This window comes from Labrus mixtus, chromosome 15, assembly GCF_963584025.1.
Source record: "Labrus mixtus chromosome 15, fLabMix1.1, whole genome shotgun sequence".
In the NCBI taxonomy this organism is placed as follows: Eukaryota; Metazoa; Chordata; class Actinopteri; order Labriformes; family Labridae; genus Labrus; species Labrus mixtus.
This window is the reverse complement of record NC_083626.1, coordinates 11,746,677-11,764,144: the sequence shown is the minus strand read 5'-3', so window position 1 is coordinate 11,764,144 and position 17,468 is coordinate 11,746,677. Positions and strand designations below refer to the sequence as shown.

Sequence of the window (17,468 nt, the reverse complement as noted above, 5' to 3'; positions counted from 1 at the left end):
ACTCTGACTAATTTATATTTTCCATGGATTAAGTAATGTTAGTGAGCATTTTCTGAAGTGCCAAGTTCTTAAACACGACACACATCAGCTGCATAATTATGCATATATAATCATGCAGCTACACTTTTGGGAATAAGAAGGAAATGTGTGTGCATATTAACTGACGATGAGCCAGCAGGAGATTTTATGAGGGTGTACCATAGACTGTTTTAAAATGGAGATAGTCTGTGATGTCACCCATTGGTTTTTGAAGCAGACTTTTGGCAAAGCTAGTAATAGGCAAAGAGTTGTAGCTGAGGGGGGCTTTAAGCCTCCTGGCACACAGTTAAAACACACACCCCCATCAGTCAGCTCTTTCCCGCCACTTATTATCAATACCTGTTTTTATCATCACAATCATTTTTTTTAAACACTCTCTTTTGTATCCAGTCTCAAGTGGACCGTTGAGGAACTGCAGGTTTTTCATACTATTGCTTTGGCTTAATTTCCAACACTGGAGGTTGCCGTTTGGGCTGTACCTTCAACTCAGCTCCCTAATATGAAAACAAACATACCTCTCTGAGCCTCCAACCCCAATTTCCTCTTGCTTTTACTTGCCTCTCAGGGCGATTATTATTATCAAACAGCAGACTGCTATAGAAACCTGGAACAGAGGGAGCCTGTTAATCTAGTCAGATTTCTATAATGTTCTACTGTGACTGTAATATTTTTCATCTCTTGTGGAAATAATTCTGCAAGGATGAACTAACGGATGAAGGATAAAAACCTGAAAATTTGTATAAAAAGATTAAGTTTCCTGCCGAGTTAAAGGTATACACATGCAATTACACAGAACCATACCCCAATGGGAAGATTTTAAATCTGATACCTTATCATGATCATCCAAAGTCTCCTATATTGTTTACTCTTCTCTTTTTCTGCCTAAGTTTTACACAGGTGTCCTGGATTTGTTCTTTTGCATCAGACGCGTCCAGTAGAACTAAATATAGATCAGTTTGCCTCACCACTGCCCTCTAGTTTCTTCCCAAATTCCCCCAGGCTAAGGTTTTGTGCCATACCACCATTCTCTGGCATATTCCCCAAGCTGGGAAACAGGGAGAAATTCCTTATAAATGAAGACCATATTCTGTTTTCTTACTCCTGACTCCAATGTAGAGACAGAATGCTTTCAGAAAAAGTCAGCTGCATTAAATTTTAACACATGATGCCCATATGCTCTCAATGTGTCATTTTGGGTTTTTCTCTGAAATAACTTGGTTTTAGGATTGGCAGAGACTAACATGGAATGAGGTGTGAAAACTAACAGTGCCCACTTAATTATACATCTCACACTTTAATCTCATTGCATTATGCAACAAGTTTTACAGTTTAGGTGGTACCACTTGTGTTTCTTAGCAAACTCAGTATCTACCCTAAGTTACCAGGTTTTCCCCTACGGGATGACGTTAAATTCATTTTTTCCTTTAATTTTTCTTCTTGCTTTGCCCAGTAGTCAGAAATATGGTTTCACAGCATAGCATACAGTATAGTAGTCCAGCTGTATGTTCGCTTTCTGCCTGCTAACATCTGCTTGTGCTGATCACAGCCTCCCTTAATCCGCTCAGCAGAGGGAAACACAATGTAGAGGTCTATACTGGGTTTAACCAGGAGGAAAATGGGTATATATTAGATTTCAGGAGGACTGCAGCTGCCATTTCATCCATGTTTTTTCTTGGCCTCCTCTGGTGTTTTCATAGACAACATTTTTAGTGTGCAAGCCTGGGGATTTGAGGACTCATTATCCCTGGAGTGCTATGGAGCTACCAAGCTATGGAAGGCAGGAACAATAAACGTATGGCATTAACATCCCAGAGGCTGTAGGTATATAAGCCTGTTGAAATGAATGTGGGTAACTGTATAATGTAAAATGGTCCTTTACGTGATTGATAAGTGCAGCAAATCAAATACAGAAGGGAAGTGGATTTAAAATGCAGGGCCCTTGAAAGATTGCCCTTTTTTAACACTACAGACAAAAGTTACACCATCACCTCTTAATTTCCACATTCCTCTAATACTATTTTAATTTAATGAATCAAATATTTTTTATTTATGTGGCTTACTCTCTGTTATACAATTCAAACAGACCCTAAATTAATCCATCAGTGAGCAAGCACTTGGCAACTGAAGCAGGGAAAAACTTTCTTTTAACAGGCAAAAACCTTGACAAGACCAGGTTCACTGGTTGACAGCCATCAGCCACGACCAGCTGGGCCAAGAAAGTGGGAAAGAGTTAGAGAAAGACAGAAAAAGATACAGACAAATAAAGAAACAAACAACATTTTAGCTGGAAAAAGAGTTTATTTCTTGCCCACGTGTAATTACGTGCAAAAAAAAAATGCAATACACCTGCACACAGGAACTCAACATAAACTTAGTTCAATATTCCCTTTCATCCAAAGCTTTAACCTTTCTTGCCCTTGCATACTTTATCAGAATAAGCAGCATACATGCTAAGGTGTTTCTTGCATTTGGAAAAGGGTTCTAACAGTAAGATATGTGGTTGAACTGAACTTTTCACCAAACAGCACATCACTCTGAGGTGAGGAATATCACCATAAAGCCAGCAGGATGCCTGCCTTATAAGTAACATATGATGGTCTTCAGTCATAGTCCAGAAACTTTTTGTTTACAACTGTTTACAGATGATCATCAGCCAATGGAAATGTACGACCTGAGAAGTTTTGGCAGTGAGACGTGCTTTTTTAGATTAAGTAAAACCAAAATGTTAGTAAATCTGCATTGGCACACTAAGCCAATAAAAGACTGCTTTTCAAAGAAAATGTGAATTTTGGGATTTAATTGGAAAATAAAGAGCAGTTTTTCTTCATATCATGTAGAATGAGGATCATGTAGGATCATGAGGATCATGAGGATCATGAGGATCATGAGGATGATGAGGATCATATCATGTAGAATATTCCCATGAGGCAGGAGATGCAGGAGATGGCAGTCAATATAGGTTGATCTCAAAAACATTTTTTGATTCCAAGATACTGGTTTCCATCGAGGTTTTGTTTTTTTCAGGCTCTGCTGCCAGATACTGTTAAAAAAATTATCTGCAGGGATGACTGCCAAACCGAATGCTGAAGCACAAACACGGATACAGAAAATCTGCGCCAAAATACAGGCTTGAAGGTTTGACCTCTCATTGGCACCTACAGTTGACCTGTTCAAGAAATAGATTTTTCCAGAGGCTGAGTTATGAGAGACATGGAGTAAATAACATTTTCTGAGGACTAAACTGAAGTCTCTCGTCAAAAAGCAATAACATAAATAAAAAATTGAATATGTAATTAGAATGATGCCAATGGACAGCCTTGGCAAACACGTCTGTATGTTTTTGAAGATGCTGTAATTATGTAGATTATGCATACTGCAATATTATGTCTATAGATTGTTCCTCTTGGAATTTTAGAAAGAGTAACTGTGGATGGAAAGTTTGTCACCTATGAATTCAACAGTTTGATATGTTTTCATGCTTCTATTTCATTATTGTACCTTTCAACCAACCTGTGGCTCCTTTCCCGCATGTCATTCCCCACTCTCTGTCTCCCTGATTTCCAACTCTATCCACTGTCCTATCTCTCAAATAAAGGCACAAAAAGCCCAAAAATAAATCTTTAAAAAAAGAATGCATATTAACACATCCGGCAAAGCAGTCCTATTACACACTATTGAGAGGCTTGTTCATGTGGACATTTTGGTTGCCACTTGCCAGTCAAACCATACATCCAAATTAATTTAAAGCCTTCTTAATCCCTGCCTGTTGTGATTATTTATGCTTGATTTTGATTAGTGGTCGGAGTGTCAGAAGAAAAAGACACAGCCATCAGCATATGAGATGTATATCTGACCTATACCTATTTATTGTCTAGTGGCTAGACTCTAGATTCCTTTGCAAAATTCTAGCCTAACAGTATTGACAATAAGGTGTTTGAAAGAATAAATGTAAATGTTTTTATAAACTGGGTATGGATTAAACTGGTATGCTTTAATATTCAGAAGTAGGGAATAATCCTATTCCCCTTTGCCCTAATACTGCATAAACAAATGGATTAATTAGTTATGTTCCAGAAATTTTTTTACAAATGCAGTGATGCAAACTCAAAGAAATCAGGCTTCTTTCTGCAAGAATCAGACACATATCAGATACAATTAATTAACGATCAGCTAATATGGGACTGAGCGTGTATAGGGGTCAATGTGACTTCTCTGTGTCATACAGGGTTTCAAGATTTTCAAACATTTTGTAGCAGGTGGTCAAAGGTTAAATATCACCCAGCTCCTTCCACTCTAGACTGTTTAGACTTGTAATCCTTTTGTCATGTTAAATAGCCTAACTGGAGCCATCCCTGAGGTAACGTTCCTTTAAAAGTGCTGTGTTAAATTCATGCATTTTTGTTTTGGGTTTTCTTTCTGCTGAGGGTGTTCTAGGCGTTTTCCTTTTTCGTGGGGGCACATAATAGCCTAATGTTTGTTTTGTATAAAATAGCCAACCATCTTATGGTTCTATTTTTGGTTGTGACAAAAAATATCATATGTTTCAGGGTGAAAAGATAATTTACAAAATGTTGACAGCGAAGGCTAGGTGAATTGGCCTAAATAATAAAGTTGTCAGGCAGTCTATTTAGCTTCATTTAGCATTTAGTTCCTTTTTAGATATCAATATTAACAATATAGGCTATAGGCTATAGGCTAAATAAGCAAGAATAAGCAAGAATAAGCGTCAGAAACGTAGATTGAATGTGGGAAAATGGGAAATGAATAAATCGACATAAGCTTCAAAGTCTCCATTCAGTTAGGCTAGATGAGGTTTTAGCGCCTCTTAGTGGTTATTTTATAGTAAAGCTAGAGGTTGATAAATGTGGTCTTGTATACTGGAAGCTTTTATGCAGTTCGCTAACAGTCGATGTTACTATTGCAAACTTTATCTTGCGACATCCTTGTCTTATGGATTCACGGATCTGATTCCACCTGAAAATAGGCTAATAGGCCTACAGCTCTGACTGAGACATGAAAAATAAATGTTGACATAAAGGCTACACATTGGACTGAGCAAGAAGGGAAAAAAAGAAGAAAAAAGGAACTAGTTGGTTACAAGAAAACTCAGCCCAAGATGAACAAACTATCAAATATAGCCAATAGGGCTATTTACATAGGCCTATGTGTGAGTAGCCTATAGGCCTATTCCTGTTTTTTTTAAATTATCATTTAAATTCTTTCATCAAAGATTTATCAATTGTTTTAAAATCAAGCATAGGCTACAATCCTGAAGAAGTCTGCAAACCCAACTTTTTGCTCTTTGAAGCAGGCCTAGTGTTTTATTTTAATCTTTTTTTTTTTTAAGAATAGGCTATAGTTTATCGGCTTCTTTAAATCGGTATGGATAGCCCACATGGCCTATATTACGGCAACAAAAACAAAATAATAACATCTGTACGTTAAAGTGATTTGATAGTGACTTAAATAATTCACACAGTAGAACATTTCCTCGTTGCCATGACAACAGGTGTCAAACACCGCTTGGACTAGCTGTAGCCCACTGCTGACTTCATGTTGTTCTCGTCCTCCTTTGGTTAATGATCCTCTCATACAGTTCGCTTCCATGTCAAAGTACAAGGTAAACAGAAAAACAAGATGCAAATGTTGTTTTGTAGACTTTTAAGTGACAATTTAATGCATGTGATAACTAATGCTAGTTGCATCGGTTTTAGCTAAATGTTATGAGTAGGCTAACTACAGTTAAACAGCTTTACTGAAGAATACATAGGAGTAGTTTCTACCTATTTTAAATAGTTAACAAGTTATAAGGTAGTGGAGTAGAGGTAGGGTTGCGTGGCCAGTAAGTAGCATACCAGAGGAGATGTGAAAGAAGCAATATATCTGTTTTCTTTCTTCACCTTTGCAGACATCTGGAAACAAAAATGATTATACGAAAACTGAGGAGCGGTGAGTATTTTCTCTGAAGTTGGTTGCAAACTGTTAGAAGTTTACGAGGGCTGGTTAAATGTTTCAATGTCTTCTCAGGGAGGGTAGAAGTTGTGTGCGTTACAAATGTAGCCAACTCAACACCATACAGGATGTCCTGCGCCAAAGACCAGGCTGGTTTGAGGTCAAAGAGTGAGTTGGGTTGACTTTGAGAATCACATTAGCGTCCCTGTCATATTTGGTACTTGTCTGAAATGAACTGTTTATCTCACAGGGATGGAGAGTGGGACTTCAACTGGTGTGATGTGGGGTGGCTCAGGGAGAATTTTGATCACTCTTACATGGAGGAACATGTAAGGATAAACCATTTCCGTAACCATTATGAGGTGAGCCAGCATCCGCCAAATCTCTAGAAGTAGGCCTACCATGCTATTTAACTCAACAATCATTGAACTCCTTTTCTTTGTTTCTATGTTTTATGTTGCAGCTGACACGCAAAAACCTCATGGTGAAAAACCTAAAAAGATACCGGAAGAATCTTGAAAGGGAGGTTGGCCGAATGGAGGTGTCCAAATGTGATTTTTTTCCCCTGCACGTTTGCACTGCCCAGTGAATATCATCTCTTTGTAGAGGAGTTCAAAAGATGCCCTGGCAGCACCTGGATCATGAAGCCGGTTAGCAAAAGCAGCCCACAGATATTAGACCCACACTTAAATTCAGCTTGGATGACCCCTGAAACTGAAGTTAAGTCAGCATATTATAGCACTGAAAATTAACTAAAGTGTTTTTTAGGTGGCAAAATCTCAAGGGAAAGGTATTTTCCTGTTCAGGAAACTGAAAGACATAACAGACTGGAAGAAGGTAACATGAATTTGTACTTTGAGGAAAGTGGGTGTAAATTAAATAACTATTAACAGAAAAATTGGGCATTCAGGACTACATATTTCAGTTTGCCATTTTACTGTATTCCCAGGATGGCACTCGATCGGAGGATCAGAAGGATGCAGCTCAAGTGGAAAGCTACGTGGCACAACGCTACATAGAGAACCCCTACTTAATAAATGGCAATGGAAAAATAAATGTCAAATCTATTTAAGACAAATCATGCAAAGAATGTTCAAAAATTTGTCAACAATAGGAACAGTGGACAAATGGAAGTTTTATATAATTCCTTAAACACTTTTTGTTGTTTTTGTCCCACAGGCAGGAAATTTGATCTAAGGGTCTATGTACTTGTCACATCAGTACGTACTGAACTTCATACATCATTTTATTTACATAATGTATATTTTTCTGCATGGGTAATTACATGTCCATTTTTTCAGTATATTCCCTTGAAGGTCTGGCTGTATCGAGATGGCTTTGCTCGCTTCTCTAGTACCCGCTTCTCCCTCAGCACTATTGATGACAAGTGTATCCTTCTTTTGCTGTAATTACGTTTTGTTCTATTCTTTTGAATTTGATTTGTGTGCATAGCCTAGTTTAGGACGTATTCATATTCAGAGTTTAAATCAAAGTCAGCTTTAAATAACTCGTTTTGACCCAATTTATGAGTATGTTTTTTGTTGCATTCTCCACTTTCCTGTGGAAGAGATAATTCCATTTAAATTCCCACATTCTACTTAGTGCTCTTTTACAGATATGCACCTCACAAATGTTGCTGTCCAGAAAACGGCACCAGACTATGACCCCGAAAAGGTAACAATTAGATTGAGTCTTATCAATAGTTTAAGATAAATGTTCTGCATATTAAAGTTTTTGAAAATTAATCCTCTTTAAACAATTCTGTATTATCTTTATTACTACAATTTTCATTCATCCATATATAGGGATGTAAGTGGCAGATGCAGCATCTTCGAAGATATCTGACTGCAAAACATGGCAGAGAGACAGTTGAAACCCTGTTTAAAGAGATGGATAACATATTTGTCTGCAGTCTACAGAGTGTACAGAAGGTCATTATCAACGACAAACACTGCTTTGAGCTCTATGGGTACGACATCCTGCTGGATCAGAACCTCAAACCGTAAGTGCTCATATGGTCTGAAAATACACAGGATACTTATTTACAAGTACTGTATGAGGAGGAAAGCACATGCAGTGACAAACAAACAAGGCACAACTTTGGTTTGCTTTCCCTGATAACTAAAAAACAAAGCAGTAAATCTGCTAATGGTTGACTCCAGAAGTTTCCATGTTGGATCACTTCATAAATCTGCACAGCATATTTAAAAAAAACTGAACAAAAAATGTAATAATCCTGCTGTAAATAGTAACCCACACTCTCAAGAGAAAGCCTTTCCAATATGCAAATCAAGCAACATTTACTCAATTGCTTCTGTCCACCTAAGTTTCCGAGCTGCTTAATGCCGGCCAGAATGCTAAGTAAATGTTTGGTGAATGTCATCACCTTCTGTCTTTTTCTTTGCAGGTGGTTAATTGAGGTGAATGCCTCTCCGTCACACACACCGAGTAGTCAAGAGGATTATGAGATGAAGTGTCGGCTGCTTGAAGATACTTTGAATGTTGTTGATATGGAGGGAAGGTGAGAGCATCATTTTGCTGTTTTGTCATCAGAGAAAAATGTGTGAGGACGTCTTGTCTCAACATTTACTTGTCACATTATTTTATAATTCCTGAAGAAGTTTGAAAGTGTAATCTTTTGAATCTTAGTAAATATACATAGGGACAATGGGTGGAAATGTGTCTGGTTGTTGCTGCAGAGGTGCCAGTTAAACTCCTGCTGAAGTGGCCTTGACCAAGGCACTGACTCCCAAACAACCCGGGGACTGTCCCCTGTGTACCTCTCTCTGACATCTCTAATTCAAAATATCTGGCCTATCTGTGTTAGTAGCATGTCTCCTGATAAAAGAGTGTGAACCAAAAGTAAATGTAAGAAGAGACAGTTACAGATTGTGTCATAAACGTCTTTTTACAATTTTCCTCAGATCACACAAGGTGACCGCTGTACAACAAATAATGAGTTCACTTGATCTCTATCTGTCATGCTGGTGCATTGACCTAATTGACTGTGTTTCTGTTACTTATTAGGCTTACTGGCAGAGAGAAAAGAGTGGGTGGCTATGATCTCATGTGGAATGATGGGCCTGTCTTCAGAGAGGATTTCAACATGGAATCAATCGGCATAACATGTGTCACTGCCAACACCCACTTAGGTAAAACTGTCAGTCTGACAAAAAAGTAACTTTTTTTTTTATTTAAAAAAATGCAAGGCATTATTGCGGTTAGAATTTTTTATGAATTTCTGCAATTCTTGACCTGCTTATCTTTTGCAGGGTGTGTGAATGACAGAGAGAAACAGCTACGCCAGCTTCTGAAACCATATCCAGGCCAGAAGAGGACGTGACCCATTCTTTTCATGTCCCACTAAGTGCTGTGCTTAGTAGTCTCTGTGAGAAGAGCGGCTCCAGTGAACACAAATAACTGAAAAATCGAAGTGATATTATGATTTGTGATGATCTGTTCTGATTCTCATCATCTTAGTTAAACAGTAAATACTGATTGCAAATCAATGAAAGCTAAACTTTCAATTGCAAAACTTGTTATACTTTCAAATGTAGTCACTTATTCTAACTATACTGTAAAGTCAATGGTAAATGAACTTGAACTTGCATAGCACTTTTCTAGTCTTCTGATCACTTCAAGCACTTTTCACACTATATGTCAAATTCATTGACTGATGGCTGCTATGTAATTTTCCCAACTTCCAAACACTATTCCATTCACTCACATTAACACACCAATGGCTATGTAATTGTGGATTCAGTATCTTGCCTAAGGACACTTTGACTGTGTATATGTAGACATAGTAAAGAAATTTCAATCAGTAGAGACTTAATTAAAAAAGATAATGTGCAATGTCTTTGAAGGTAGTGAGGCTGGCAGCAGGATAGGATGCCAGCCTGATGGAGTCTAGACACCGACGGTGGTGATCAATCAATCAATCACTCATTATTTGTAGAGCGCAGATTCATAACAAGTTTTATCTCGAGGCGCTTTACAAAAGAGCAGGTAAAAGACCATACTCATTGTTAAGAAAAATGGGATAGGGGGAGATGGGATAAGATGAAGTGTGCAGGATGTGATGAGTGGGCGTCTGAGGAGCTGGACCTAGACACTTGAGATGGAATGGAGGTGACTGGGATGGAGAAGAGTTGCTGCAATCAAAATGAAATGACAAACTGCAAAAAAGAGGAGAACAAATTTCAAAATGCAACAGCAGGATGACTGGTCGATAGATGTCTTGGTATAATCTGGTTGTATTTAGGACTAAGAAGAGTTAACCCCCGTTATCAGCTGATCACCTGAGCAGGAAGACCGAGGGAGAGGAAGAGAGGGAGTGAATGTATGAATGAGTACAAAACAATCTTCCTGCTTTAACTTACTTGAAGCTTCATTTGTGAACTGTGTACAAAGTCTTCATGCGTTTCAAAGAATGTCCAATACATCAGTTTCCCTTGAGTGCAAAACATTTATTTCTATGCTGTCAAATACTTGCATTCAACATTGTGAAAATATGTACCACAATCTTTCTGCGTGCTTGTCAACATCATTTACACATTTATAATATCACCACCATTTCTGGTCCCTTGTCTATGGCTTTTATACTTTACATGAATATTAAGGAGATGTGCAATATGAATACATATCACATTATTAACATTGCAGTGTTTTCATGAATTCGGTGTGCATGGTAAATCACAACAGATAGAAAAGACACTCTAAACAGTGTTCTTAAATCTTCAAGTTTGCAGTGGAGGATGGAGGGTATATGTGTAGACAACAACCTCTTACAGCATAACAGCAACGATGTGTTTAAATTACACTTCAGCATAAGAATGACCCATTGATACATTATATTACATTCAGCTTTTTTGCGAAATATTTTGTATTTGTGCATGACAATGTAAACATGATAATGACAATGGTGAATACAGGTCAACCACAACACTTTTCATAAATATAACTATGGTATATAAAATTTGGAAAAATATGCATTTACATTCATAGCAAACATAACATTGTCTTCAATGATAGAAAGAGCTCAGTTCTATGCAAAATACAGTATATCATCATCAACTACAATTCAAGCTGTTCAAATATGAAGAGCCCTTGTAACCAAAGTTATAAATCCATTGCACAAATATATCTGAAACATACATTACTGTAGTATAACACCACTTATTGCGCCACCTTCATTTCAGCCTAAGACGCTCCAACTGAACATGTGACTTAAAACATGAGGCACCAAAGAAAGGATAAAAAGCAACATGAAGTAAAGTAAAAAGCACTGAAAACCAAGACATTCTAACATTCAAACTACTTATTACAGCTACGGTTGTATTGGATGATCAAAATGCAATGATCTATGTTAAACTTCACTATGGATTACTTATGCCGAAAGCTGTTAAGTGGTTCAGTAGATGTTTTGTTCAATGCCTAGCTATTCCACCAGTAGTAGCACAAGGAGACCTGACTGTGAAGTGCAAATAACTGTAACAACACAGAAGCGTTGCTTTTAAACTCCTGTCTTGTTGAAGGCCGTAATTATTCTTCTGTCACCACAGAGTTTAACATTATGACTGTACCATACATTTTGAATAAATACAATATCTAAATATACGTTTCATTTAAGTGTTTTTCTTTGAAGTGACTGCTGTCTCTATTCTAGCTGCTCATGTTAGTTATGACTTTTGGAGGCTGTACATCACTGATTTAGACTTCTGTACAACAGTTAGTTTTACACAGAAAGCAAGCAATGGTTCAAGCTCCTGGACCAAGTTAACACTAAGTAAAGTGCAATACTGTAAGTGTACACAGATTACTTTGCGACAAAGTGAACATTTTTTGTTTTGCCATTCTGCTTATTACTAAGCAGTGCTTTGGAGATAGACTGCGGCTCTTTAGCAGATCTCTTCATTGAAGTTTTAGAGGCCTGACCTCCTGTCTCCTGCCTCTGCCAGTCCTTCTCTGCTCTCTTAGAGGTCATGACCTCTCTCTTGCTTGCAGCAAAGACACGTTTCTCTGCACCAGCGGCTTTACTGCCACCAGACTCCTTTTTAACATCTGTCTCAGAGTTAGCTCTGAGGCGGCTTTTCCTCACTGGTCCTCGGCTGTTCGGGTTGCTTCCAGACTCCTGGGGTTGCTTACGTGCATTGCCTGCAGCCTGCATTTGTCTGAGATGACTCCTACCAGCTGAGGGGCTAACTGGGGTGTGGGCTCCTCCTTCTCCACCACCTTGTCCTCCTGGGCTTGTACCTTCCGTGGAGGTTGCTCTGGTCTCACTGCTGCTCCTTTTTGCTGGTGCCCCGGGTCTGGCTCTGTGCTCAAGCAGTGGGCTGAGCCTCGAGTGGCGCTGGTACGCATTGGCAGAGCAGCTCCCATTGCACAGCGGGTAGCGAATGTGACAATGTGGGCAAACTGGGAAGCGGGAGTGCTGGGCTGAAGCAGGTGATGGAGGGTTGTTTAAAGGTGCCAGTGGGAAGGCCCGCTGGCTCTGCCGCAGCCCTTTGGGGGAGTTGAGACGAGATGATGGTGCCGTGTGAGGCCTGTGCGCAGGGTGTGCGGTGGTAGCAGAGGGAAAGCCCTGTGGTCTTGGTCGGCTGCCAGGCGGCCTGTTGCTCTCTGCTTGCACTGTTTGGATCTGGAGCCACTCCAGCTGCAGCAACCTCTCCAGGTACTTCTCTAAATTCCCTACAGGCTTGGGCCTGGGGGCCCCACGGCCCTCTGTGTGGATAAAGACGGCAAGCTGTCTCAGGCTCCAGCTGTTGAAGGGCGGCGGCAGAAAATCTGTGTAACTGTAGCTGGGTTTGTCACTCTCACTTTCATCACCCACACACCCTCGGGGTCCCGGGAAGTCAGGTGGAAAGTCATTGGTGTTGATGACCTCGGCCCTGAGGTTGAGGTGAGGAGGGGTACAGGGGGTACATGGAGAGGGCAACACGGGCAGTCTCTCAGAGTCTGACAGATCACTAGCACTGTCAGTGTCAATATCCTTCTGGTTGTAGTGATGCTGTAGGGATTCTGGGGTGGGGGCTGGGGAGTGTGACAGGGGGTGGGATGGCATGTGTCGTAGACCGGATATTGGGGAGAGAGGCAATGAAAGAGCTCGCCGATTTTTACCCATTGCTCCTCGATTTGGGTGTAGCTCATTGCTGCATTGTGTCAACCGTTGATTTTCACGTTTCTCCTCTTTCCTGTGCACAGATAAGTGTTTTCTAAGCGGAGGTCTTAAATCTTCTTCTTCAGGGCTGGGAAGAGACAGACAAGTGTAAAGAAAAAGCTCTTTTGGGATTTAGGGATTACAGTAACTGAAGCAAGTACTCAGTGAGACTGCACGCATACCTGGAGAGTTTGCTTGTATTCCTTGCAGTGGCAGTTTTGAATCTGCCTCCCTTTGACTGTGCACCCTATAAAACCAGCATTATGTAAATAGTTTGATTATTTCTGGCTGTAATTGTATGAGTTATACAGACCCCAACACATCCCTGCCATAGATGAAAAAGAATATATCTCTTGTTCACCACAATGACACTTCCTCACCTTCTGCACTGTGGTCAGTGTGTCCTTTTCCTGACCCGGTCCTGGTCCTTGGAGACCATTTTTCATTTGACCCGCTGCTTTCTTCATCTTGTTACCTTTCTTTGAACTGTGGAAACATGATAACGGTGTGTCAGGCCCGCCCCCAAGCCTTTGCCTCAGACCAGCATGACAAGCAACATTTTGAATTACTGTACTGTAACGTGGTCCTTACCTGGTTACTGGCACACTGTTCTCAGTGTTTTTTACTCGAATTTTCTCTTTGGAGACGACTCGTTTCAGCGTCGAGGATGCCGTGCGTTCCTGCATGATGGGCCCCATGTTGCAGGTCGCACAGACGGGGTGTTGTTTAGAATCCAGCACAATCAAAAGTTACGGTAGCTAAAGAAGCCAGCCAACATCCCGGACCATGTAACCTATTCTGAGAATGAGGCTAAAAACACCAGTTTTCTCAAAAGTGCTGCAATGCATCATGCGCATATGTCGACGCTAGTTTATTCACTGCAGGTTCAACTCGTCCTTCTGCTTGTCGTTGACGCGCCTCCGTTAAATGACAATGCGGCGAAAATGGTTTTTTTTTAATGAATTGGTGACAGCTGACGCATCTCTCTTTCGACTATCATCCTCCTCGCCATTAAAGATGCAGGATATTCCGACAGCGCATACGCTTTGTTTGGCTCGCCTTCTCAAGGAGCAAGATAGGTTTGTTTACCTGCTGCTGACTGGCTGCTGCCTTGTAGTGGGCATCAGAAGTGCATCATGGGACTTGAAGTCAAAGTACACTAGTCGCGCTTTAAATGAAACATTCAAACCATCTCTGGCAAGTCTACTTACAACAGATACACAATGAAGAATAAAAGTGGCTGAACGGCGAATCTTAAATTCGAGGGAAGAAGTTAGAAAGAAAACACACTCAGGTAACGTTACGCCAAACTTACTCAATCTCCCACGTATCTCCAGTGACACTTTGCTCCCCATGTAGCTTCCTGTTAACTGCGCATATGATTGCTGATCTCCATCGAGTCACGATACGGATGTGTATGCTTCTTTGTGGAGTAGTGACGACGGTCGGGAGTTTTAAATTAGGTCATGCGATTGTGGCCAATAGCGGAGAATCTGTGGCGCACGGAAACGCGCAGCTCCAATAAATACCACAATAAATGGAGGGTCGAGCTTAAGGCGACATTACTGCTGCTTTTATGTAACTACCGCTTTATATTGTTTTTATTCTGGGGGTGATTTCGGCGTCTGCTTTTATTGAAGCGTATGAAATGCTCTTTCGGTAATGCTGTTCACAGAGTGTAGTATGCTGTATGCGTTTAGACACGTAGGCTTCTCAGCACACGCCCACTCTGACAATGAGAATGTTCTGTGCTGTCAAACTTTAACACATGTTGTTTTAATCAAATTTGTCGCACGACGTAGGCTACATTTCCTACCTAAACTGTTAATATGTGTTTTGTCACAGTGCATTCTGTCAGTGAAGATTTTACATCATGCTTCACAACTTTGTTTTACAGGTGAGCAGACCCCAGTTCTCACCTGAACATGGAAGGGTGGTTCATTGGACATGAGAGGATTCACTCTTCCAAATCCGAAGAGCAGATATCCAGCTTATGCAGAAGAATCTCAAGGCCCTGCATGACCATCAACCTGACTGAAATGCTTCGAGCCGACAAATCTAGCGAAGCGAAGAAGCCGATTCCAATCCGCCCCCCAAGCCCGAGAGTCTCTCAGCCCAAAAAACGAGAGTTCCATCACAGTCCGTCCTGTGAACCACCGCCGAAACCCATCATCCGACAAAGGTCACGCTCTCTGCCCGCCACCACGCAGAAGAAGAACAAATGCAGAAATGTTGGTGTACGGTTTGTTGACTCTTTGGGGCTCGATCTTGAAGACATCAGGCTTTTTAAATCAGGAGAGGATCCATTTGTCCCCCATCATGTTACCTTCAGATTGTTGATGGGTGCAGAATTAGCTGATGGAAAGCATCTGGAGATATCCATGCCATATTTGAGGCCGGTTTTTGCCCAACAACCTGGTGACCAGCCAGGGTTCCTGTATCGTCTTCATCAGCAGAAAGTTTGTCTGGAGAGGGTGTTGTGTTTTGAACTGGGTGTCATAGGAATCACCCAGGTCCTCAATCTGGACTTTGAGAAGGAAGTCACAGCTCGCTATACATTCACAGAGTGGGGAAGCTGTACAGAAACTAAAGCCTCCTGGGTGTCAGCCATCACTAAAACCTCAGAAGGATGCAGGGAGCAACTCAGTTGTGACACATTTCGATTTCACCTACCTGTTCCTCCATTCCTCCAGCCAGGTGCAGTGTTACAGTTTGCAATAAAGTACAAAGTGCACGGGACTGAATACTGGGACAACAATAATGGAGAGAATTACAAGTTAGTTTGCCATAACTACAAGCTCACTGTGCCAAAAGAATGTGAGGACAGCATGGTGCACTTCTTTTAAACTAAATGTGGAATTTATTCAGAGCACTTTATCACCGTTGTCTGTATGATATTAATAATGCATAACTTCATAGTAACGCAATCTTCATTTTGTTTGACATGTGTAAACAGATGACTTCTTTGAATGAAGTTTGTTCATATAAATGCAAAACTCTGAGCAAACTTTGCCACAATGTAATAACTACACTCCTGCTCTAACATCTGAAGCCAACTTTAGTGCCACTATTATAGGTCGGTATTTTTTTTTTTTTTTTTTTTAAATGCACCTTATGTTTGTCACATTAAAAAAAATCCCTTTATTGGAAAGTCAGATGAATGTGACACTTATTATTTTACAAAATAGTTTTATACTTTTCACAACTGTGGTGTTCTTAACAATTATGTGGCCTATATTATACAGTGATACTTAGGCCTAGTATATTGATCCACAAATATTGAGTGAATATTTGTCACATAAACTGTCCAAAACATGTCACAATATTTTTTTAAACCTTTTAAAGAATATCAAATGAATGCTTATTTTGTTTAACAATAAAGAACACCTGCACACAAAACTCAGACAGTAATTTTATCATTAATATAAATGGCTGTATAATATATTGTTTCTTTTTTGATTACTTGTTTTTATTCCCTAGCCTATAGACTACTGTAACTAGAACAACATCGAAATCCATAAAAAAAACATATCTACCAGAAGGTCAATGATTTGTTGAAGAAAATGGACAATTATTATTTTTTTCTTTGTGATCTACAAATGTACAATCCAGTACACAAAAAGATGTCCGCATGGGAAAACAATCCTACTTTTCACTTCACTGTTCCGTTTGCTCATTTTCTACAAGAAAGACAGAACCGTATTTGAAAACCCCCAAGTGAGTTTTACGGAAGTGGAAAAGAGGGCTACATGACGCGCATGCGTGCCAAACGAGAGACTTCGCGCGTTTTGTACCGAACAAACAGAGAAACTGGGGACCTGTCAAACTATTGGTATATCATGTTTTGATGTTGGATATCACAGTAAGTAGAGTTACAAGAATAGAAATAGACCTATGTCACACACCCTATGCTTTAAATTAGTCAGGGCCTGCTTCGAAAGTCAGCGTTGTTAAGGTGAGGTAAAAGAAGGTAATGTGAAGCTAACATACGATGAGCTAACGCCTTTTAAGGGGCTTGATGTTAAAGTAAAGGAAGCAAGAAATATTTCATCTTTTGTCAGATGTATTAGACTATGGTAATAAGATTATGTCTCTAAATGAGGTGTCCTTCAAAGCTTTGAAGATAAATGTGATAAGGTTAGGTTGTCAGGGTAACTAATCACTCTCACCGAGCTGCGCAGTCAACACTGACTGTGGAGTTCAGTAGGTTTCCCAAGTAACAATGGCTTATAATATTGTACTTAACCTAGATAGAAATTAAGTTCATTCTTGTCCAAGTAGCATTAAGATCAGTAGGTTGATGTATTCACTTTAAGTT

The 17,468-nt window shown here is 40.0% G+C and overlaps 3 protein-coding genes across 3 annotated transcripts; 2 read left to right on the top strand and 1 right to left on the bottom strand.

The window, feature by feature from the left end:
• Positions 1 to 5,553: 5,553 nt before the first annotated feature.
• ttll9 (tubulin tyrosine ligase-like family, member 9) lies at positions 5,554 to 9,598 on the top strand. The gene is given in 15 exon segments (XM_061057381.1): positions 5,554 to 5,659; positions 5,948 to 5,988; positions 6,067 to 6,159; positions 6,242 to 6,353; positions 6,455 to 6,547; positions 6,549 to 6,641; positions 6,760 to 6,828; positions 6,941 to 7,031; positions 7,171 to 7,211; positions 7,293 to 7,380; positions 7,607 to 7,665; positions 7,797 to 7,993; positions 8,399 to 8,512; positions 9,019 to 9,143; positions 9,264 to 9,598. Coding segments are annotated over 15 exon segments (1,302 nt in total). The 5' UTR covers positions 5,554 to 5,644; the 3' UTR covers positions 9,335 to 9,598.
• Positions 9,599 to 10,445: 847 nt separating this feature from the next.
• fam217ba (family with sequence similarity 217 member Ba) lies at positions 10,446 to 14,445 on the bottom strand. Its single transcript, XM_061056718.1, has 4 exons — positions 13,742 to 14,445; positions 13,531 to 13,636; positions 13,333 to 13,397; positions 10,446 to 13,238 (listed from the first exon to the last, which is right to left on the bottom strand). The coding sequence occupies exons 1-4, from the start codon at positions 13,846 to 13,848 to the stop codon at positions 11,810 to 11,812; spliced, it is 1,707 nt and encodes a 568-aa protein (XP_060912701.1). The 5' UTR covers positions 13,849 to 14,445; the 3' UTR covers positions 10,446 to 11,809.
• Positions 14,446 to 15,075: 630 nt separating this feature from the next.
• On the top strand, positions 15,076 to 16,553 carry ppp1r3da (protein phosphatase 1, regulatory subunit 3Da). The gene has a single exon (XM_061056719.1). It carries the CDS (start codon positions 15,076 to 15,078, stop codon positions 15,994 to 15,996), a length of 921 nt encoding a protein of 306 aa, XP_060912702.1. The 3' UTR covers positions 15,997 to 16,553.
• The last annotated feature ends 915 nt before the right edge of the window (positions 16,554 to 17,468 follow it).